At 45.8% G+C, this 23,877-nt stretch overlaps 1 protein-coding gene across 2 annotated transcripts in view; it reads left to right on the forward strand.

The window, feature by feature from the left end:
* Window positions 1-23,200, forward strand: part of LOC309554990 (protein FAM169B-like) — a 75,554-nt gene extending 52,354 nt beyond the window's left edge. For both annotated transcript variants that reach the window (XM_082256793.1, XM_082256794.1), the window contains exons 6-9: window positions 315-492; window positions 7,342-7,521; window positions 17,374-17,498; window positions 22,845-23,200. In XM_082256793.1, the coding sequence (XP_082112919.1) occupies window positions 315-492; window positions 7,342-7,521; window positions 17,374-17,498; window positions 22,845-23,093 (732 nt within the window). In that variant the 3' untranslated portion in view covers window positions 23,094-23,200. The remainder of the gene's footprint in view (window positions 1-314; window positions 493-7,341; window positions 7,522-17,373; window positions 17,499-22,844) is intronic.
* Window positions 23,201-23,877: the final 677 nt, after the last annotated feature.

Here is a 23,877-nt window from a genome sequence, read left to right on the forward strand (position 1 = left end):
TTGATAGACTGCCTTTGCATCCCTCCTGGTGCCGTTTGCCATAATGAACACTTTATAAAAGTGGATAGCAGCACATTAGATTTTCAAAAGTGTGATAACTTTTTATGTCTATTTAGTTGCTGCCTGACTCACTGCAGCCGATTAGACTGTTCTAATGTTATTTCCGTTGTATTATCTCACAATTTTCTAGAGTACCCCCAGGCACAGATCGATCTTTTTATTAGAGAAGGGCACTGAGAACTGTTCTTGTCAGCAGTTTGTGATAATTTGGCAATTGGTACTTCCTTTAAGCAATGAAGTTTGTCATTCTCCAGGTCCAGACATGCGGAGAAAGGATTGTCCTCTTTGTGCTGAACTGCCTGGTGTGTGGCTTTATGGAGGGTGGTGGCTCAGAGAATGGAGTCTGCTTCCTTCCGCACTCTGCAGGGGAGCTGGCCAAGATCCTTTGGCACCATGGAGAGGCTGTGGCATTTTACACGTACAAAAATAAAGGTAAAAACCAAAAAAGTTAACTGTCATTTAAAGCTAATGAGGCACTCTGATGCCAGACATCATTTTATTACAGTATGTAAAAGAAATAAAAAAAACAGCGACAGGTTTGTGCTTAGATTGGGCAGCATTGATATGGTTTAGTGTACATCCTCGGTGGATCGCTTTTCAGAGAGCATTTGGCAGGTGGTTAGGTAGAGGTATATTGCCCCCTGATTTAACCCCTAAATACCTTCACCACTGCACTGCAACGGCGGTTGTCAGATGGTCTTATTCAGTGGAATGGATTGTGTTCGGTGGCCGAATGCAACATGGGGAACGTTTTTGCCATGCTGTAATGCAAAGCATCACAACGGCAGCATGTGTACACCCCCATCCTTTGAAGCTTTTGTCCCATTTGTTTCCTTTGACTGTGTGTCACTCCTTCCTAACCGTTACACTCTGTACATTACATACTCTTCACCCCTGCACTATGTACATTACTCATTCCTGACCCCTGCACTCTATGCATTACCCACTCCTGACCCCTGAACTCTATGCATTACCCACTCCTGACTCCTGAACTATGTATATTACCCACTTCTGGCCCTCTGCACTATGTGCATTATGCATTCCTGACCCCTGCACTTAATAAGTTACCCACTGATGACTCTTGAACTATGTACATTACCCCCTTGTGACCCCTACAGTCTGTACATTACCCACTCATGACCACTGCAGTCTATGGGTTACCTCCTCCTGACCCCTGAACTATGTACATTTTACCCACTTCCGACCCCTGTACTCTGTACATTACATACTTCTGACCTTTGAACTGTGTACATTAACCACTCTTGATCCCTCCACATGGTACAGTACATACTCCTGACCCCTGATCTATTTACGTTACCCACTCCTCTCCCGTGCACTATGTACATTACATACTCGTAACCCCTAAACAATGTACATCACACACTCATGACCCCTGAACTATGTACAATACTCACTCCTGACCCCTGCACACTGTACAGTACATACTCCCAACACCTGTACATTACTCACTCCTGAACTCTGTAGATTACCTACTCCTGACCCTTGCACTAATGCATGTACATTACATATTCCTGACATGTGTATTTTGAACTATCTACATTACCCACTCCTGACCCCTGAACTATGTACATTGCCCATTCCTGACCCCTACACTCTGTACATTGCCCACTCAGGTCCTTGCACTCTGTACATTACCCACTCCTGACCCCTGCACTCTGTACATTGCCCACTCATGACCCCTGAACTATGTACATTACCCACTCCTGACTCTTGTAGGGTACATACTCCTAACCCCTGCAATTTGTACATTACAGTGCATTTTTTACTTTATATACACCTGATACCTGCACTTTGTATGTTACATACTTCAAATACCAACACTCTCTTTCTTACATACACTATAATACCAGAAGTATTGGGACGCCTTCTTTTACACACACATAAACTTTAATGACATCCCAGTCTTAGTCCGTAGGGTTCAATATTGAGTTGGCCCACCCTTTGCAGCTATAACAGCTTGAGCTCTTCTGGGAAGGCTGTCCACAAGGTTTAGGAGTGTATTTATGGGAATGTTTGACCATTCTTCCATTTGTGAGGGCAGGCACTGACGTTGGACGAGAAGGTCTGGCTCACCCTCTCCATTGTAATTCATCCCAAAGGTGTTCTGCTGGGTTGAGGTCAGGACTCTGTGCAGGCCTATCAAGTTCCTCCACCCCAGGCTCATCCATGTCTTTATGGACCTTGATACGTGCACTGCAGTCTTGTTGGAACAGGAAGGGGCCATCCCCAAAATTGACACAAAAATCTATTAGCTCTTGGTTATTGCCAAGCTTTAAATATTTCAGGTTCTGGCGTTATGTAAAGGAACCAGCTTCTCTCTCTGGCGAGTGGAAGCCTTTTCCCGTCGAACTGTGCCAGTGCCTAATGAAGTTTAAGTGACCCCTGTTGTCTAATAACATGTTTACCCCGAGTCTGCAGCGAGATTTCAGCTTGCAAAACATTGTTTGTGAGCGGCTGGGGCTACATTCTTGCTTGGTGGTGTCAGTGTTTTTAACAAACAGGGTCATTTTTTGGCAGCGAGGTCTCCTCTGGTCTCTCTGGTGCCAAGGCCAGCATTAAAGCAGCAGAAATAATTACCTCCTGTTGACTGTCTCATCAGGCTGAGGCGACAACATCCACTGTGTGTTTTGACAATACACCGAGTCTGCTGACTTGCTCCATCATACTGAATGCGATCTGCTAGCCAGCCCACAAGTCTTAACCCCTTACATGGTTGGGGAAATTTTAGATGCTAAAGGGTTAATAGAATAAATGCTCCACCTTTTCATCCCTACATATTATATTATAAACTATATATCAGTTCATATATTTGCTTCCCATGAGACCGTATAAATGCTAATATATTTATTTTACAATATTTTCTAGTTTATTTATTTTAAGTACTTATATAGCACTGTCAATTTATGCAGCACTTTACATATACATTGCACATTCACATCAGTCCCTGCCCTCAAAGAGCTTACAATCTAAGGTTAAAGGGATATACGGAGTACTTCTTACTTAACCACATCTGGACCGGAAGAATTTACGGAAAAATTGAGCGGTTGTGTGACGCTCTACCCAAATAAAATAGATGTCCTTTCTTTCCCCACAAATAGAGCTTTCTTTTGGTGGTATTTTAATCACCTCTGCGATTTATATTTTGTTGCGCTATAAACAAAAAAAGAGAGACAATTCTGAATAAAAAAAAAAAACAGTATTTCTCTATCGTTCATTGACGGACGCAGACCCCTAGTTGTTTACAGATGCAATCTCGGCGGTCCTGGAAGCGTTTGTGTTCCAGGTAGAGGTGGCCTTTAAAGGGCGATGTGCTAAGAAAGGCCCTCCGCCTACCCCTGCCTCATCTGATATCTCAGGTTATGAGTCTGACTCAGCCACCGCAGAAGCGGGTCTCCCTGCCGGGTCCGCTACCTCGCGCCCTGTCCCCTCTGATAGTGAGGATGACATTTCTACCTCCACTGCCGCGCAAGAAAAGGCGCTGGGGGACGCACTGGTTGTTTCTGTGCGTGAGACCCTAAAAATGGAGGATGCAGCTGCGACTGAGGTGCAGGTTACGTTTGGCACTCACAAGCCATCCAGAGTGGCAAAGGTTTTTCCCTTTCCTGCGTATTTTGACAACATGCTCAAAAAAGAATGGGACAGACCAAAGCGTTCCCCTGGGGTGCCTAAGCGGATTGCTAGACGCTACCCTTTTGAGGAGTCCCTGATAAAGAAGTGGACTGTGCCACCTACGGTGGACCCTCCTGTCTCAAGACTGAATAAAGCTACCGTGATTGCAGTGGAGGATTCCCTGTCCTTTAAGGATCCAGAAGATAGAAAAGCGGAGTCGGTGGCCCGCAATATGTATTCCCTGGCGGGGTCTGCACTGAAACCGGTGTTTACGGTTGCCCTTGTCACGCAAACGTTGACTGAATGTGCTAAGTTACTACTGTTCCCTCCTGCCTTTGAGGAGCTGTTGGACCAGCTGGTGCAGGGGCTGCAATTTGTTTGCGATGTCGCACTGGACACTGCTCCCATATTGGGCCGACTGTCGGTTTCGGCAATGGTCCTTCGGCGTATACTTTGGCTAAAGTGCTGGTCTGCGGATCAGACTTCAAAGAAGGCCCTGACTGATCTGCCTTTTCAAGGCGATCGCCTGTTTGGGCCTACTCTGGATGAAATTATCAATGGTCTCACGGGGGGGTTAGAGTACCTCTCTCCCGCAGGCTAACAAGGGTAAGGACCCTTGTCATAGATGGGGTCCCTCCTTTTCAGCACACAAGAAGTTTTTTCATCCCTCAGGGTCAGTCGATAGGGCGAAGCCCTTCAAGACCCCCTCGGGCAGTTCCAAGCGTCCCTGATCTGGAAAACAAAAATCTGGTTTCTCCAGACCTGCGGACAAGACCACCTCAGCCTGAAGGTGCGCCCTCATCTGTATCTGGGGTGGCAGGACATCTTTGCTGGTTTCCGGACCTGTGGCTATCCCGGATACCAGACAAATGGGATCAAGAGGTCATACGGTCCGGTTACAAGATCGAGTTTCGATCTGTCCCACCGGTATGGTTTTTCCCTTCCAATGTGTGACTGTCCCCGGATCGCTTGCTGACGCTATCTGGGGCAATTCAGGACCTGGTACAGCAGGGGGTAATAGTTCCGGTTCCGTGTGCGGAACGTTTTCAGGATTTTTGTTCAAACCTGTTCACGGTTTTCAGGAAGGAAGGCAAGGTGCATTCAGTCCTGGACCTGAAAGCACTGAATTGCTTTGTGCGAGTTCAAAAATTCAAGATGGTATTGGTTCGCATGGTGGTGGCCTCCTACATCAGGGGGATTTCCTGGCCTCCATAGACATCAAAGGTGCCTTCCTTCACATCCCAATCTGTGCAGGACACCAATGGTCTCTCCGTTTTACCATGGGAGAGAATCACTATCAGTTTGTGGCATTGCCCTTTGATCTCGCCTCTGCTCCTTGGGTCTTCACGAAGGTGTTGGCTCCGGTCCTGGTGCTGCTATGGCAATGGGGGATATCAGTTCTGGGTTACCTGGACGATCTGCTTCTACGTGCGGAGTCTCCCAAGGTGTTGGTGACAAATCTGGAAATCACCATGAGAACTCTGGAGGAGTTTGGGTGGATTCTAAACCTTCAGAAGTCGTCCCTGGTCCCTTCCATGAGACTGGACTATCTGGGCCTGACTTTGGACTCGTCCTCAGCCAGGGTATTTCTTCCTCTGGAAAAACTCCAGACTGCGGTTCAGCTTTTGCTGTCCAGCAAATGGTCAACCCTTCGGACCTGTATGAGCGTTCTGGGACTGATGGTGTCATCCTTCGAGGCGGTCCCCTTCGCTCAATTCCACAAGAGTATCCTCCAGAAGGAAATCTTTCTCAAATGGAACAAGAATCCAAATTACCTGGACACTCAGATTCAGCTAAGCCAGGTTACCAAGGAGTCCCTGATCTGGTGGCTTCGGTCCCAGATGCTCAAGCAAGGGAAATCCTTCCTCCCTTTATATTGGACAATTGTCACCACGGATGCAAGTCTGTCCGGGTGGGGAGGAGTTCTCGGCAGGTTGTCTGCCCAAGGAGTCTGGTCCCTGGAGGAATCCAGGTTACTGATCAATGTTCTGGAGCTGAGAACATTCCGGCTTTGCCTAGTCCACTGGACTGAGTACCTGCAGGGTTGTCCAGTGCGCATTCAATCGGACAATGCCACGGGCGTGGCTTATGTCAATCCCCAGGGGGGCACCAAAAGTGTCCTTGCGGCCTTGGAAGTGGCAGGCATCCTTCGTTGGGCGGAACGCTTGTTCTAGCTCTCTCCGCTGTTCACATTCCAGCAGTAAAAAATTGGCAGGTGGATTACCTCAGTCGACAGGCCTTGGATGCAGGGGAATGGTCCCTCCATCCGGAGGTGTTCCAGCAGTTCTGCCTTCGTTGGGGCACTCCAGATGTAGATCTGTTGGCGTCTCTGATCAACAAAAAAGTGCATAGGTTTGTGACCCGCTCCCAGGACCCTCTGACAGATGCCGCAAACACGCTGTTGCCTTTGGTGCCTTTTCTCCTCTCAAGTTGCTGCCAAGACTTCTTTGCATGATCGAGGCGGAAGGGATTCCGGTCATTCTTGTGGCTCCGAGATGCTCCTTGGTCAGGCTGGCCGCAGATGCTCCTTGGAGACTTCCTCTCAGGGAGGATTTACTGTCTAAGGGGCTAATCTTCCATCCTGTTTTATGGTCGCTGGCTTTGACGGCTTGGCTGTTGAAAGCCAAGTGCTGAAGGACAGGGGATTGTCTGCTTCAGCGATTCCCACTCTGCTTAGAGCGAGGTATGTGACTTGTAGGAAGGTCTATCATCGTACTTGGAAGTCGTACATTGCATGATGTAAGTCTCTTGGGGCTCCCCCTCGCTCTTACTCGGTGGCTCGGGTCTTGGCTTTCCTTCAACGTGGTGTTGTTCAAAAGTTGGCCTTGAGTACTATCAAGGGTCAGGTCTCGGCCTTGGCAATTTTTTTCCAAAGGCCATTAGCCACCCATTCCCTGGTGCGTAACTTGATCCAGGGGGTGCGACACTTGGTACCTCCGGTGCGTCCTCCGTTGCCACCTTGGGACCTTAAGTTGGTGCTGTCGGTTGTTCTGAAACCTCCTTTTGAAAGTATTTGGAAGATTCCTCTGCTTACCTTATCCCAGAAGGTGGCTTTCTTGGTGGCTATTACTTTTGCGTGCAGAGTGCCTGGAACTGGCGGTGTTGTCCTGTCGTTTTCCCTATCTGGTGGTTCACAAGGATAAAGTGGTTCGTCCGGACCCGTCCTTCCGAAGGTGGTTTGCAGTTTTCACTTAAATGAGGACATCGTGTTACCCTCTTTGTATCCTAAGCCAGAACATCCTTGCAAAGCAGAGAGAAGAAACAAAGAGATTTTTAGTAAAAACAGCACCAATTACACAAATTAACAGTTGTTGGACTCACACTTAACCCCTTGATTACCCAAGATGTTAACCCTTTCCCAGCCATTGTCATTAGTACAATGACAGTGTATAGTATTATCATATTTTTTATGTGCTTAGTGCTCATTTCTCCTGCAAGCAGCATAACCCTACTTTGCGTATCATCAAGTGGTGGCCCTCAATTTACTTGAAGGAAATAATTTTATAGTAGTTACAAAAATTCTGTTTTTGATTTGACAATTTGAAGGACGACATTAGTAGCCTATGAAGCTATCTTGTGTTGAGGAAGTGCTTTACAATGCAAATGCAACCTGTCCTCTTAGAATCAATATTTTCTTACATATTTTTCCAGGAAGTCTGTGCGATCGGGGCAGTCAGTGTTACATGTTACCTGTGCTGGACACAATCTATGTGCAGAAAAAATGGCGGAAACACGGTTTTGGAATGACTATGTTACAAGACTTCTGCCAGATGTTTGCTAAGGAAGTTGCTTTGGGTATCAGCTTTCCCATTTCTTCCGACATGTATCATGGTAAGAAAACCTGATATCAAAACCTAACATATGTTCCTTTCTTATGCTTCAAAACATGCCATTTTATTGTAAAAATAACACCAGTATATTTTGGTCTATTAATGCTTAGAGGCAGGAAAGAGCCTTCTGTCCTGTGCCTGTGTGCCTTGGTACACTTATGACATTGATCATGTAGCATGGTAGCCTTGAGGTTCTGGTGCATAAAAAAGCTTTCAGCATATCTTGTGGCCGAGTCAAAACACGGCCGCCAGCTGGAGACCAGCCAGACTAAGGGAAAATTGGCCCCCCATGAGCAAAACTTTGTAACTGCGTAGTGGCCGAAGGGCTGAAAATTGTACCCCATACCACTTTATAGTGCTACACTTATTACAATACTTTTACTATTTGATGTTGTATAACAATAGAGTGCAACCAAGCTAATTTTAGGTGGTACTGGGAGAGCACAGACATTTTTGTGATTAACAGAAAAGTATACCCAAAGCTTTTTTGGCCATACTTCTCTTGTGGGTAACAATTGTTTTTGTCCTCCCGTGACCCAGAGTCAGCTAATAGTTCGCTATTACCTGTTATCAGCTGACGGGGCAGAGTCACTCCAGGCTCAAACATCCCAACAATATTATCAGGATCCACCCCACTGCCTGACAGCTGGCTCCACCTTTCAGCACCCAACTGATAGCCGGAGTCGGCTGCTGCTGCCCCCTCCCCAGTTCAGTGCTCCTTTGAGCGCTGGATGTGGATGCTACAGCATACAGGTGAGTATGAAGGGTTAGGTTTTTTTCTCTTTCGTTCATCGACGGACACAGCGCTCCATAAATCATAACTTCTGGGTTATATTACCTCCTCCAGGAGTAGGACTAGGCAGACCAAAAAACACTTGGCTATGCCCATGCGCCTTCCTCAACTTGGCATATAACCCCCCTCTCTGCTCTAGGTAATCAGTTTTAATCTGTCTAGTTAGGAGTAAGGACCTAGGCTCCAGGCTGGGATCTCTGGTCCCATTAATTTTATTCTCCTTCCTTACATCTTTTTTGTTTTTTCTCTCGGGAGATCTACAATCAACTGCCGGACTGGGCGACGGGATGGATAATCTAGATCCAGTAGTCCTCCCAGCCCAGCCAGCGAGCACATGCAGACCACAGCTGTGCGCTAGGTCGGCCATAGCTTCACGGACAGAGGCTGGACCACGAGTTAAACGTCTCGCAGGGTTGCATACAACCGAGCTTGGGTCTGAGTGGCAGCAGTCCCTTGACCGACAGCTCCCCTACTTCAGTGGCGAGGATTCTGTCTGGAGCATTACCCGCACCATGGAAGGGTAAGTACAGTCCCCCCCTTCTCCCCTTTTGGCGTTTTTTTTGGGGTGGATGTGGGTAACCTCCAGGGACGGTTGCACCTGCCTGAAGGTTCCCTCCTCCCATCCTTAAAAATCACTCAGTGAGCTGGGCTTCCCCCACTCCTTTTCCCCCTTGTCTAGACCTGGAATCTAGTGGGGGTCCCAGGGCAGAGGATGCAGCGGAGAACCCTGGGGTATCCCCCGCTATCCCCACTCTGTAAGGGTCCTGGGATAGTGTGTCCTGCCCTGGTAGTCTGGAGGGGTCCCAGTGTAAAAGACCCCTAGGTGCATGCCCCACTGTTTGCAGTGTGGGTATAGTGCAGGGGGGTCCCAGTGCAGAGACCGGAGCAGAGTGCACAGCGGAGCCTCCCCTGACGTGTGCCTACCTTCTGAACGGGGTCCCCTTGCAGAGGGCGCAGCGTTGCAGAGGGCACAGGGAAGATTCTGGCAGCATGCTGTAGCTGACGGCGGCAATTTTCCCTTAGTCTGGCTAGTCTCCGGTTGGCGGCCATGTTTGTGTAGCCCGATTATGACACGGGGGCCATTTTCCCTTAGTCTGGCTGGTCTCCGGTTGGCAGCCATGTTTGTATAGCCCGATGATGTCATGGGGGGCCATTTTCCGGGAGACGCTGGAGATGACCGAAGCCTCGTGGGGATGCCGAAGCTCCTCCTTTTCCTCTTCCTCCTCAGTTTCCTCTGCCTGTGCCCGGGACATATGAACAGGGATGGTGTCCATGGTAATGCTGGGTTTGAATTCTCGGCTCTCCTCTGATCGGTAGGGTGAGTTCTTGGGGGTTCCTGTTATCTCCCTCTCTGTTGATAAGTACTCTGAGCCTTGGGGGGATTTTTTAGTGGTGCCAAAAGATTGTTTTTGTTCTGCAAGGTCTTCCTTTCCTTATGGAGCCTCAGGGTCACATCTCCTCCACTGACCCCCTCATGGAGGTGGCAGGGCCCTCGGAACCCCAGCTTCCCATGGTTGCACTGACGGTGGTCCTGCAGTACTTAGTGTCCGGGTGGAAGTGGGGTGTAGGCAAAGGCTCAGTCTGTCTCATCTGATTCTGAGCCTGATGCCGCCATGGATGCGGCCCGTCCAGGGGGGGCTTAATATCACACCCCCAGATCCATCCGATAGTGAAGATGATTCCTCCATGGTCACAGTAGTGAATTAAAAAGCACTGGTAGATGCACTTATCACTGCAGTGCATGAGACTTTAAAAATGGAGGATGCGACTGATGTAGCCACGGATGTGGCTGTGTCTTTGGTACGCATAAGTCACCTCGCACTCCAAAGGTGTTTCCTTTATGTGCCTTATTTTGACAGGTTTTTCTGTAAGGAATGGGAACAACCAGAATTCCCCTTTGTGGTCCCTTAACATTTTGCTGTACGTGACACTAAAAAAGTGGACTAGTCCACCAGTGGTGGACCCTCCTGTTTCCAGGTTGAACAAAGCTACCATAATCCCGGTAGAGGAATCCCCATCCTTTAAGGACCCGGCTGACAGGAAAGCAGAGGCTGTGGAACATGTTTACTATGGCTGATTCGACACTGCGGCCAGTCTTTGCCTCAGCCCTGGTTTTTCAGACCCTTACTGAATGGGCCAAGCATTTGCGGCAGGGCCTGGGGAGTGAGCAGGTCCCCGCTGCTTATGTTGATTTAGCGGACCAATTGGTCCATGGGCTGCAGTTTTTTTGTGATGCAGCTTTGGATACAGCTCCTGTGCTGTTCAAACTTTCTGTTTCAGCGGTAGTGATTAGGCGTGTGCTGTAGCTTAAGAATTGGTCCACAGATCAAGATTCTAAGAAAGCTCTCATTGATCTGCCCTTTCAAGGCGATTGCCTGTTTGGGGCTACCCTAGATGACATCATAAAGGGTATCAAAGGGGGCAAGAGTACCTTCCTGCCATAGTCTAGGAAAGGGAAGGACCATTGTCGCAGACAGGGGCCCTCCTTCTTAGCACAAAGGAAATTCTTTTGTGCTTCTGGGACAGAGAATAAGGGAAATAAGGCTTTCAAATCTTCCCCAGGATGTTCCAAGCATCATTGGACTGGTAAGCCTAGAGCTAGCTTCTCCAGAACCGCAGACAAGACCCCTTCAGCATGAAGGTCTGCCCTCACCCATTATTGGGGTGAGGGGATATCTTCACTGGTTTCTGGCCTCGTGAACCTCCTTCATGAGCATCAAGGGGATCCACAAAATTATTATTTTGGGGGTACCCAGAAAGGGGGACAAAGCTTGTCCATTTCAGGTTTTTTAGGTCCTGAGTCTCCTTGTGCAGATTTAATTCCTGCAAAGGTTCAGGTGATGTCTGAACTACTTAAGATCCCCCTATCCCTGTCCAGGGAATTGATTTACCTAGGTCTGATTCTAATTCTGACCAGGGTGGTCCTTTCTCTGGACAAACCTCAGGAACCACAGGCTGTGATTCACCGGCAGCTGTCACACAGATAGTTCTCTCTCCCATTTTGCATACAGGTTCTGAGTCTGGTGGTATCTACCTTCAAGACAGTCCTGTTTGCACAGTCCTACATGCAGCTCCTTAGCAGGTTCGGCTTCACAGGAGGATACCCGAGGTTCGTGACGAGATCACAGGTTCCTCTGGCAAATGCCGCAGGCGTCCAAGGGCCACGGTAATGCCAATATCATCCTTGGCTCAGGCTTTTTCCCCAATTCCTGTGAGGCATCAAGGGCGAGGATCATCCAATCAGTCTGGTGGCCATAAACATCCCTTGGGGGCCCTCCTCTCAGAGAAGACCAGTTGTCCCAAGGGCTAATCTATCATCCTTCTTTACAGTCGCTGGTTTTAATGGCTAAGCTATTGAAAGCCAGGTACTGAGGGATAGAGGTCTGTCTGGATCAGTGATCCCTACTATGGTGAAGGAGAAGAAGTCGCCTTCCAGCAAGATATACCATTGTACGTGGAAAGCGTCACATTTTATGGTGTGAGTCGATTGGCACTTATCCTCGATCCTTTTCTGTGGCTCAGATCTTAACCTTTCTTCAACAGGGTGTTGATCAGAAGTTGGCCTTGAGTACCATCAAGGGCCACAGGTGTGTGCCCTGGCAATCTTTTTTCAGGGACCCCTAGTCACGCACTCTTTAGTTCCTACCTTCATTCAGGGGGTTTGACATGTAGCTCCACCTGTACGGTCTCTTTTGCCGACATGGGATTTAAATTTAGTGCTTTCGGTTCCCCAGAAACCTCCATTTCAAAATATTCAGGAGATTCCCTAGCCTACGTTATCCCAGAAGGGGACATTCTTGGTGGCTATTACCTTGGCCGCAGGGTATCGGAATTGGCGGCATTATCCTGTTGCAGTCCCTATTTAGTGGTCCATAGGGATAAAGTGGTTCGACGCCCCTGTTCATCATACCTGCCCAAAGTTGTCTCTGAATCCCATTTGAATGAGGACATTGTGTTGCCTTTATTGTGTCCCAAGCCAGCTAATCCCAAGGAATTTGCTTTTCATACCTTGGATGTGGTTCCTGTGATTCGGGTGTATCTGGCAGCTACTGAGTCCTTTCGGAGATTACCTAGAGCAGAGAGGGGGGTTATATACCAAGCTGAGGGCAGCCCATGGGCGTAGCCAGGTGTTTTTGTTCTGCCTAGTCCTACTCCTGGAGGAGGCAATATAACCCAGTAGTTATGATTTATGGAGCGCTGTGTTTGGTCAATGAACTCAGAGAAATGGATTTTACGGTAAGTGCAAAAATCCAATTTTTAAATCCCATACTTCTCTTTTAGGCGCCCTTCACATTAGTGCGATTTCAGATGCGACTTGAGTCACACCAAATCATATCACAATGGAAATCCTATTGTTTTCAATGGCGCCCCTTCACATCAATGCAATCAAGCACGGTGTGATTTAGAAAAACGTTCCTGTACTATTTTGGAACGATTCCGGCGTGATTTTGGCCCCATATCCAAACCACTTCAAAATCGCATCAAAGTAGCATTCCAGTTGCACTATATATTTGCACCAAGACTCAGTTCACACTGGCGCGATTTGGGTTATGAGACCCAAAGTAGCATGACGTGAAATCCCATGTTAGTCAATGAGTGCTGTCTTAATTAGCACTACTGAAGTTGCTCTGACTTCCTGTTTTTCTTCTAGGCGCCTTCTATCTGACTTGTGCCCATAGACTTTAATGGAAGTCGCCTTCAAGTCGGATCCACATCTATGGATATGATGTGGATCCGACATTACAGGAAGTCACATCAAGTCGCTTCAAAGTAGTACACAAGTTGCACCAGAAAACCGCCAGGAAGTCGCCTGGCAAAGTCGCGCAACTTTCAGGTCGCAGTAGTGTGAACCGAGAGTGAAAGTCAGATCAAAATCGGATTGCAGCAGTGTGAACCAAGCCCTAAAATCTTTTATATATTAAGGTGTTCAATAGCATACCGGTGTTCCGTGAGAATTACCTACCCGTGAGAAAAACCTACCCTCGTCACTTCCGGCGCACGGCAGTATGTGTAATGCGGCGGTTACATTAAAACAGCTGTGCTGCAATATAAGTCATCTCCACTCCTATCCCTGTCACTTCCCTGATCTCAGCTAGTAAATATAAAAGCGGCGGCGGGTGTATGAAAAGATAAATTACGGAGCCGAGAGACGCTTTTATATTTACTAGCCAAGATCAGGGAAGTGACAGGGACAGGAGCGGAGATGATTCGTATTGCAGTACAGCTGTTTTAATGTAACCGCCGCGTGGGTAGGTTTTTTCCACAGAACACCGTGATCATTTCATACTAGTGCGCATGCGCACTAGTCAGCTCCTCAGCTGTTCCATTACGTATCCGGGGCTGTGAGCATGCGCACTGCTGCGCTGCTCAGCTGTTCCTGGCAGGAAGTGACGAGGGTAGGTTTTTCTCACGGGGTAGGTAATTCTCACTGAACACCGGCCAACTATAACTCCTATGATACTTAGCTCCATCTAGTTGCCAAATGTGGCATTTTCCATTTTAAAACCAATGATTTACATTTGAATAGCACAGGATATAGCCTATGTACATTCAGCTTTCTGCCTTATTTATACAAACATTCATGCACTTTAACTGGGTAAATGGCTATGCACATTCTTTTTAAATCAACCCCTATGTGTCACCTTCTTAAATTGACAGGACTAATCTGTTTTCCACATGAGCACATACTGTAGCCAGTCTGTGGGAGCCAGAATTATTGTTGGTTGGTAGGGAATCAAATATTTATTTTACTCACTAAACTGCAACTCAATTTATAACATTTGTATCATGTGTTTTTTCTTGATTTTTGGTTGATATTCGGTCGTTATCATTTAAAATACACCTATGATAAAAATTATAGACCCATCATTTCTTTGAGCAAACTTACAACATCTGCAGGGGATCAAATAATTATACGAGAACAATAAAGAGAAAGAGGGGAAGAAAGGAAAGAAGGTAAAGATAGGTTCCCCTTCCCCCCCTATATGAAAGAATGGACCTTTTAGATGATAACCCCCAAACAGTATAAAAAAACAATACAACATTGTTGATTAAAAAAATGCAAAGCTATATTTTTATAGACATACAACATCATATACATGACCTAATCCAAGACAGGGTCCTGGTAAGAGGATCCCTGTAACAGTGTTACATATAATGACATCCAAAAAAGATAATTTAGCGGGTAAAGCAAGCCAACATGTTTCCCGGTAGAACCATTCCGCTTCTTCAGGGTTTTACTGACGCTTGTATTTCATCTATGTCTTTATTATATACATACAAAGAAAACAAGGAGAGAAAAAAAGATATATAAACAATGCACAAAGGATATACACAGTATCTCACAAAAGTGAGTACACCCCCCACATTTTTGTAAATATTTTATTATATCTTTTCATGTCACAACACTGAAGAAATTACACTTTGCTACAATGTAAAGTAGTGAGTGTACAGAGTATGACAAGGCATTCTTCCCGTGTGCCTCAACGCGTTTCACAGGCTGTGGACATCATTCGAGAAACGGGATTGAATTCAGGGACACTTTTTTTTTTTTTAGGGGGACTAACCTCGGAAACCATCATCACCATGATATCTGGTCACCCTATTCTAGCGATAGACCTGGGAAACCTACTACATCAAGCCAGCACTTTTATTATATATTATATATATATATATATATACATATATACGCAGTATCTCACAAAAGTGAGTACACCCCTGACATTTTTGTAAATATTTTATTATATCTTATATATGTGACAACACTGAAGAAATGACACTTTGCTACAATGTAAAGTAGTGAGTGTACAGCTTGTATAACAGTGTAAATTTGCTGTCCCCTCAAAATAACTCAACACCCAGCCATTAATGTCTAAACAACTGGCAACAAAAGTGAGTACACCCCTAAGTGAAAATGTCCAAATTGAGCCCAATCAGCCATTTTCCCTCCCCGGTGTCATGTGGCTCGTTAGTGTTACAAGGTCTCGGGTGGTAATGGGGAGCAGGTGTGTTAAATTTGGTGTTATCGCTCTCACTCTCTCATAATGGTCACTGGAAGTTTAACATGGCACCTCAAGGCAAAGCACTCTCTAAGGATCTGAAAAAAAGAATTGTTGCTCTACATAAAGATGGCCTAGGCTATAAGAAGATTGCCAAAGCCCTGAAACTGAGCTGCAGCATGGTGGCCAAGACCATACAGCGGTTTAACAGGACAGGTTCCACTTGGAACAGGCCTCGCCATGTTTGACCAAAGAAGTTGAGTGCACATGCTTAGCGTCATATGCAGAGGTCCTCTTTGGGAAATAGACGTATGAGTGCTGCCAGCATTGCTGCAGAGGTTGAAGGGGTGGGGGTCAGCCTGTCAATGCTCAGACCATATGCTGCACACTGCATCAAATTGGTCTGCATGGCTGTCATCCCAGAAGGAAGCCTCTTCTAAAGATGATGCACAAGAAAGCCCACAAACAGTTTGCTGAAGACAAGCATACTAAGGACATGGATTACTGGAACCATGTCCTGTGGTCTGATGAGACCAAGATAAACATATTAAGTTCAGATGGTGTCAAGCGTGTGTAGCAGCAACCAGGTGAGAAGTACAAAGACAAGTGTGTCTTTTCTACAGTCAAGCATGGTGATGGAGTGTCATGGTCTGGGGCTGCATGAGTGCTGCCGGCACTGGGGAGCTACAGTTCATTGAGGGAACCATGAATGCCAACATGTACTGTGACATACTGAAGCAGAGCATGATCGCCTCCCTTCGAAAACTGGGTTGCAGGGCAGTATTACAACATGATAACGACCCCAAACACACCTCCAAGACTACCACTGCCTTGCCAAAGAAGCTGAGGGTAAAGGTGATGGACTGGCCAAGCATGTCTCCAGACCTAAACCCTATTGAGCATCTGTGGGGCATCCTCAAACAGAAGGTGGAGGAGCGCAAGGTCTCTAACATCCACCAGCTCCGTGACGTCATCATGGAGGAGTGGAAGAGGACTCCAGTAAAGCTCTGGTGAGCTCCATGCCCAAGAGGGTTAAGGCAGTGCTGGAAAATAATGGTTGCCACACAAAATATTGACACTTTGGGCCCAATTTGGACATTTTTACTTAGGGGTGTACTCACTTTTGTTGCCAGAGGTTTAGACATTAATGGCTGTGTGTTGAGTTATTTTGAGGGGACAGCAAATTTACACTGTTATACAAGCTGTACACTCACTACTTTACATTGTAGTAAAGTGTCATTTCTTCAGTGTTGTCACATGAAAAGATATAATAACATATTTACAAAAATGTGAGGGGTGTACTCACTTTTGGGAGATACTGTGTGTGTATATATATATATATATATATATATATATATATATGAGCAAACGTGGAGCAAATACAGTGGATAAAAGAGGAAAGAAAAGAGTAGTCATCGTTTCAAAATATTTATCAAATAATTATTTTCCCTGCTGTAGCTTTATAAGGCTCCGTTCACATGTGAGCGTATGGATCGCGGGCGGAACCGCTTCTTTGGAGCGTATTGCGTCCCGCGATTTTGTTTGCGCGATGTCAATGTCGATGAAATCGCGGCAACATCGCTCGGCGTTTGGGGGGCTATTGCAAATCAACGGGCAACGCTAGGCGTCCCGCGATTTGCAATAATCTCCGGATCGCGGGCGGAACCGCGGCGGTTCTGCCCGCGATCCAAACGCTGACATGTGAATGCAGCCTAAAGCTCTACTAACTAACTAGCAATTTCCCAAAATCCAGTTTGGGAGCTGCAGCGGACCTCCAGTACAGTAGCTTTCCTAGAGTAGAACAAAAGGAGGCCTAAAGATGTCCTGGCAACGTGAGTGAGGGCCAGTGTTTCCACCAGGCCCAAAAGACAAGTAGATATATTTAAAGGGACTTGGATGGTGGTCCGCGTTATAATAATAAAATGTGTTATATCAGACCAAAATAGTTTTATGGTGGGACATACAATAATGCACATCATTGCTCTTGCCATGCGTTATTAGAGACTGAATTTGTTGGCATAGTAAAGCTGATCAGATGGTTCTATAATATTTTTGCTCTTAGTGTGTGGAAGATTTCTTATGGATAATCCTAAGGATCAGGAACGCCTGTGGGAAGTTGATCCTCCTGGTGACTGGAGCCAAAGACTGAATATATGGTTACAAATTCAGCTTGGAGAGACGCCTGTGGTAAGTGCATTTTAGTTTTTTAAACAAGTGTATAGAAGTAGACTTAGTTCACTAGTGAAAACACCGAGACACAAGCACAATATGGGGTTAATTTACTAAAACTTGAGAGTGCAAAATCTGGTGCAGCTCTGCATGGGAGCCAATCAGCTTCTAACTTCAGCTTGTTCAATTAAGCTTTGACAATAAAACCTGAAAGCTGATTGGTTTCTATGCAGAGCTGCACCAGGTTTTGCACTCTTCAGTTTTAGTAAATCACCCCCTATGGCTGATTATTTAACCAGTTCACCAAAGTTCTTCATCCACGTATATGGGTGACAGGAGCACTTCACCATCTGATCTAGTTTTAACATAGTAGCATCACCCCACCAATGTTCCTCAGGGTTAAAGGGTAGTTCTATGATGGATAAATTATACCAAAGATAATTCTAAGCAGATCATGTTTAAATTATAACAGTGCTTCAGCTATTTATGGTCTATAAACTCATGCCCAATTTTGGAAAGTTTCACCTCTCTGCTCATATTCACACCCTCTGTTCACCTAAATGGTCCTGTTGATGACCTTTTATGATGATGATGATGGTTGAATCTGATTTTATTGGTTTGAAGATCAATTATTATAATTTTTATTTTACAGTTCTGTCCCCTATGGCACTGGTCCTCAACTCCGGTCCTCAGGACCCACTAACAGGCCAGGTTTGCAAGATAGCTAAATTACATCACAAGTGATCTCATTTGCTGCTCAGTGATTGCAGTATTCTAGTCTGCATCTCCCCAAGGTAATACTTAAAATCTGGCCTGTTAGTGGGCCCTGAGGACCGGAGTTGAGGACCACTGCCCTATGGGACAAAGCACATGTAGTACTTTGTCCCATGTTTCCAGGTGCTTTCTAACCTTAGTTATTAGGTTGCCCCCCACTCCTGCCGTGGGAAATCCAACAACAACTATAAAGGAGACAGCTGGCTTATAGCTGCAGTGTATTCTAGCTGTGAGCACTTTCCTGAGACAAGCAATGTCAAGAGAAATACAGAGGATGACACGCCTGCCTGTCCCTGTGCATATTAAAGAGGTTGTAAACCCATGAAACTTTTTTTTTGCAACCTGAAAGACAAACACATAATGAGCTAGTATGCATAGCATACTAGCTCATTATGAAATACTTACCTAAGAACGAGCCCCCGCCGTGCCGCCCGCTTACCTGTATGACAAGCGACATGTTCAGTCGCCCGTCTTCCGGGATCACGGCAACCGGCCATCTGATTGGCCGGAACCGTGGTGACGTCACTCCTGCGCACGCGCGCGGGAGCCGACGGTCACGGCACGGGGCTCTGAAGAAACGGCACCAGCGGCCGTTCCTTCAGAGCGCATGCGCCAGTGATGTCACTGGCTGCATGTAAGGTAAATATCTCCTAAACGGTGCATGTTTAGGAGATATTTACAGTACCTATAGGTAAGCCTTATCATAGGCTTATCTATAGGTACAAGTTGTATAGGAGGGTTTACTTCCTCTTTAAATATAATATAGGCAAATATAGTAAAGTTATGTCTTCAAGGTGTCCATAGAAGAGTGTATACAATCGTGCCTGGAAGTGGTCTAGGGTGCCTGTCCCGGAAGCCTTAAAGATCCTCCAATGATAGAATTAGGCAGATTTAGGCACAGAGACCTCAAGTGTCAGAAAAATGGCAACAGATATTTGAGAATGATCGCAGGGGAATTTAGATGTCCAGTTGCCATAACAAAGACATTATGATGACTTATGCCTAGTATACACGAAGAGAAAATCGGAAGAAAAATTCTGCATTGAGAGCAACAATCTATTCATTAGTACACAGCTTTCCAGAGCCAATCATGACAGTTTATGCGAAAATATCCAAAAGCATTAAAATTTTTCTCAACAGATAACAGAACAAACAATTTTAGTGTAAGTAGGAAAAGTATTTGTACAAAAAATATTGTGTGACCAAGACCACGAATACATTGCAATACAATACAATACAATACAATATAGGCCTGCACGATATTGGAAAAAAAATATATTGCGATATTTTTTTTCCAACGATATATATTGCGATATTGTGGGACCCGTCCTTTATATGGAGAAATATAAAGGAGGTTGGCTGCAGCCCACTTCAAAATATAACCCTGGAAGGGGTTATATAATAGATTATAAAAAGGAAAAGGAAGTGATTGGTGCTGCCAGTATATATGTGAAATACAATAAATAATCTATATTGACATGGTGTGTATACAAAAAGGGAAAAGTAGATGTATGTATGTATATGTAGAGGAAAATAAATTATTAATATATAAATATATAAATCACCTCTGAATTATTAATAATTTATTTTCCTCTACATATACATACATACATCTACTTTCCCTTTTTGTATACACACCATGTCAATATAGATTATTGTATTTCACATATATACTGCTACTGGCAGTGGTGGTAGGAGGCTGGAGCGGTGGATTAGAAAGGAGCACAGCCGCATACATTACATTACTCACTCGTCTCGTGCAGGCTGCAGCCCGCCCCACACGTTCAGTGAGTCTCACTCTCAGCCCTAGTTTTCTCAATGGCACATTCAGGGAGCCAATCACGCCGTGAGTAGCGGCACAGCGAACCAATCAGGTGTGCAGGCACGCGTGATTGGTTAGCTGTGCAGCTGCTCACCGCGTGATTGGTTGCCTGAATGTGCCATTGAGAAAACTAGGGCGGAGAGTGAGACTCACTGAACGTGTGGGGCGGGCTGCAGCCTGCAGTGGATTGGATGTGCGAGTTCTCCTCCGACCTAACACGCCTAACACGGAAGTCTGCGAGTCCTCCTGTCCTCCTCCGAGTCCCTCCCCCTGCCTATGCAAATATCGTGACCTCGGCGATATGAATATCGCCTACGGCCACAGAAAGATAGTCGATATCATATCGACTATCGTTCAGCCCTAATACAATATATTACATCACTTACAAAGTTGTGTTCTGCCTTACGAGAATTTTTGTAATTTTAGTAACCTATTCATTTTTGATATGAGACTAGCATGCCAACAAAAAACTGACTATTACTCTTTCTATATTCTCATTGTGTGTAGAATTGCACCTCTACCTTGTTCTCGTTGAACTGCTAACCTGAAGTTCATTTGTATATCTATAGTGGGTATAGAAGAGAATCACCCCCTTTAAAATAACGGCATTTTTGTAAAATCTTACCTGTAAAATTCCTTTCTCTGAGTCCTCCGACAGTTGCCGCCTCCTCTAAGTCATCACTATTGGGTATTGACTTCCGCTCCGCAGGAGTAGCTAGGCATAAAGACTTAGTCAAAAGAACAAAGGCATTTGCATATACACACCCATGGGGGCTGTCCCACTGGTCAATACCCCCCTGCAGTGACCATTCCCAACTCAGTTTGGTAGCATAGCAGTAGGTAATAAGAAAACAACCCCGAAAGAGGGGCGGGGGCGGGGCGGCGACTGTCAGAGGACTCAGAGAAAGGAATTTTACAGGTAAGATTTTACAAAAATTCAGTTTTCTCTTACATCCTCAGACAGTCGCCGCCTCCTCTAAGTCATCACTATTGGGATGTCCCAAAGCAGTGTAGACATGAGGGGTGGGAGACGCAACCGTAGAAGAGGCAACGCAGTACCCACATCAGAGAAAGGAACCTTACACGCATAGTAAGGGAACCTTCTGGGCAACAGAAAAAAACAAGGCTCAACAGGAGCAACAGCCCAGGAAAGCAAATACCAACAGTCAGGGACCCACAAAAAAACAAGGGTCCTTCAAGGGTCCTTCTTTATGCCTAGCTACTCCTGCGGAGCAGAAGTCAATACCCAATAGTGATGACTTAGAGGAGGCGGCGACTGTCGGAGGACGTAAGAGAAAATCACATTTTGTTGCTTTGCAGCCTGAAATGAAGACAGACACAGTCCTGATCCAGGGAGGATCTGTGTTGTACCAAATACTTTCCATTTCTTATTAATATAATTCCCTGTGCTTTTGTATCCATCTCCTGACTTGTGCCTGTCTACAAGTTTACAACGGAGATCTTTTGACAGTGCCTTGCCACTCAGATGATTGTTTGCTTCAGTTGCCCTACCAGGGGCTAAAATGCTCCAGGAAAGCTTCTTTTATGCTGAGCTAATCAAAATGACCACAGCTGATAACAGTTGAAAGTCAAATGGCTTTGTGTGCCAGTGAGACAGTGATTAGGTGTTTTTTTATTTTTTTTTCTGACTTGTTGGTGTTTTAACTTTCACTTGAAATAGTACCCGAATACCTGTCACCAGACCATCAGAGTACCCGAGTACCTGTCATCAGAGTACCTAATGGGCTGGTGACAGGTACTTTGATAGGCTAGTGACAGGTCCTCTTTATTGGGGGGGGGGCAATCAGTGTGTTTTGGGGTGCACTATGATCGGTTCAGGATCAGTGTGTGAGGAGGAGAACACGGTGACAGCTAGTTACCCTTGTCACCTGTTGACATTCTGTGACCAGCTGTGATTGACAGCCATTCACGTAAAAAGCCAATTTCATTGGCTCTTTACCTAGATCGGGGGCGCGCATTGAGAACGAGCGGCTCATGCTGGAGCCGCTCATGTGATCAGCTGTGATTGGACACAGCCGATCACGTGGTAAACAGCCAATTTCATTGGCTGTTTACCTTGATCGGGGATGGGCTCTGTCCGAGGGGCAGTAGCGGCGAAAGCGGGCAGACGTCATATGACAGCCGCCCAAATCGACAAAAGCTTCCTTCCCGGCATCATTTGACTATGGCCTGGTATGGAAGTGGTTAAGTTGCACTACCAGGTACTGAAATGCTCCAGGAAAGCTCATTTCATGCTGAGCTAATCAAAATGACCACAGCTGATTACAGTTGAAAGTCAGATGGCTTTGTGTGCCATTGAGAAGGTGATTAGGTTTTTTTATTTTTTTTCTGACGTGTTGGTGTTGGTGTTGGTGTTAGATCTTTTACTTGGATGTTATAAGTTGCACTGAGTAAATACAGCTGGATAAAAAAACTGTCTTCATTCAGGCTGCAAAGCAACAAAATGTGTTTTTTTTTAAAAGAGGGTGATTCCATTCGATGTACATAAGCTGCCCTCTGCATTTAAAGCGGTAATGGTTCCATCAACATGTTTTTAACCTTTGCACATGTAGATCCTTGAGGTTTGGGCACCCATTTGGCAAATGGTGGCTTAACAAACTTTAAATGTTGGGTGATAACTACACATGAGACCTCTTGTAGTAGAATCATTGCAGGAGGGACATCACTGAGTTGTCATACTGTGCATGTTAAAAAGATCACAGATACTGTTTTTATTTTGCCACCATGATGGTTTATGTTTGTCGTAGAAGATGGATCATCCTACGGAGGAAATGCTAGAAGTAGCAGAAAAGGAAACTGCTGTGCCGGAGGAGCAGACTATGCATCTTACAGGCAAAGAAAGTTTGGTCTTCTCTGTTGATGACAACATTGACCGCTTAATTCAACCACTCTACCACAAGAGGAAAGACCAGAACAAAGGGAAATGGTTGAAGAAGGGAGGGAAGATGAGAGGGAGAAAAACTTTGGTAAAGACGAAGTGCAGGAAAATACGCTGAGATACGAGAGGGTTTATACTAAAACATGCACCAATGGCGTACATCTGCTCCATATCTCTTTGTAGCAACATGAAATACATCCCTCAGCCCCCCATGTAAGTAACACCAGAACTCTATTGGCGCTTTTCCACTGCTGGTACCGCATGGTATGGTGTAGGAACGGTTCGGTACGGTACGGCGGCGCTTTTCCACTGCATGGAACCGAACGGTACGGCTCTCAAAAACAGTACCACCTCGATTGTGGTTCCAAGAGGTACCATACCCGGTACCATATCCCACAATCCTTTGCATGCAGTCACTACTAGCCACTGATTGGTCAGAGAATCCCACCCACCCCGTTGTTATCCCACCCACTTTAGTGGAAAAGCAAACCATACCGTACCGTACCATGCGGTACCAGCAGTGGAAAAGCAAACTGTGCCAAGCAGGGCCGAGTAGAGCCGAGCCGGTACTTGCAGTGGAAAAGTGCCATATCCTACGAGATGTAATTAGGGTTACACCAATACTAAGCATTTGCACGAGTAATCATACTGTGCAAATGCTCCAATACCTGAAACCGATACCATACAAAATGTATGGGTTCAAATCGTACTGCAAAGAATCGCATTTGATTTGAACAGGAATGCAGTGCAATTCCTGTCCATATCGCATGCGGTTATCCCCACTGCTCCTGTGTAAACCCAGGGTTGTCATAGTGACTTCAGCCTGGGTTCATACAGTAGTGATGCAGGTAAACGCATGCGATACGGACAGGAATTTCACTGCATTCCTGTTCAAATCGCAT

The sequence above is a fragment of the Pelophylax lessonae genome, assembly GCF_965119305.1.
Source record: "Pelophylax lessonae genome assembly, chromosome: 4".
Lineage (NCBI taxonomy): Eukaryota > Metazoa > Chordata > Amphibia > Anura > Ranidae > Pelophylax > Pelophylax lessonae.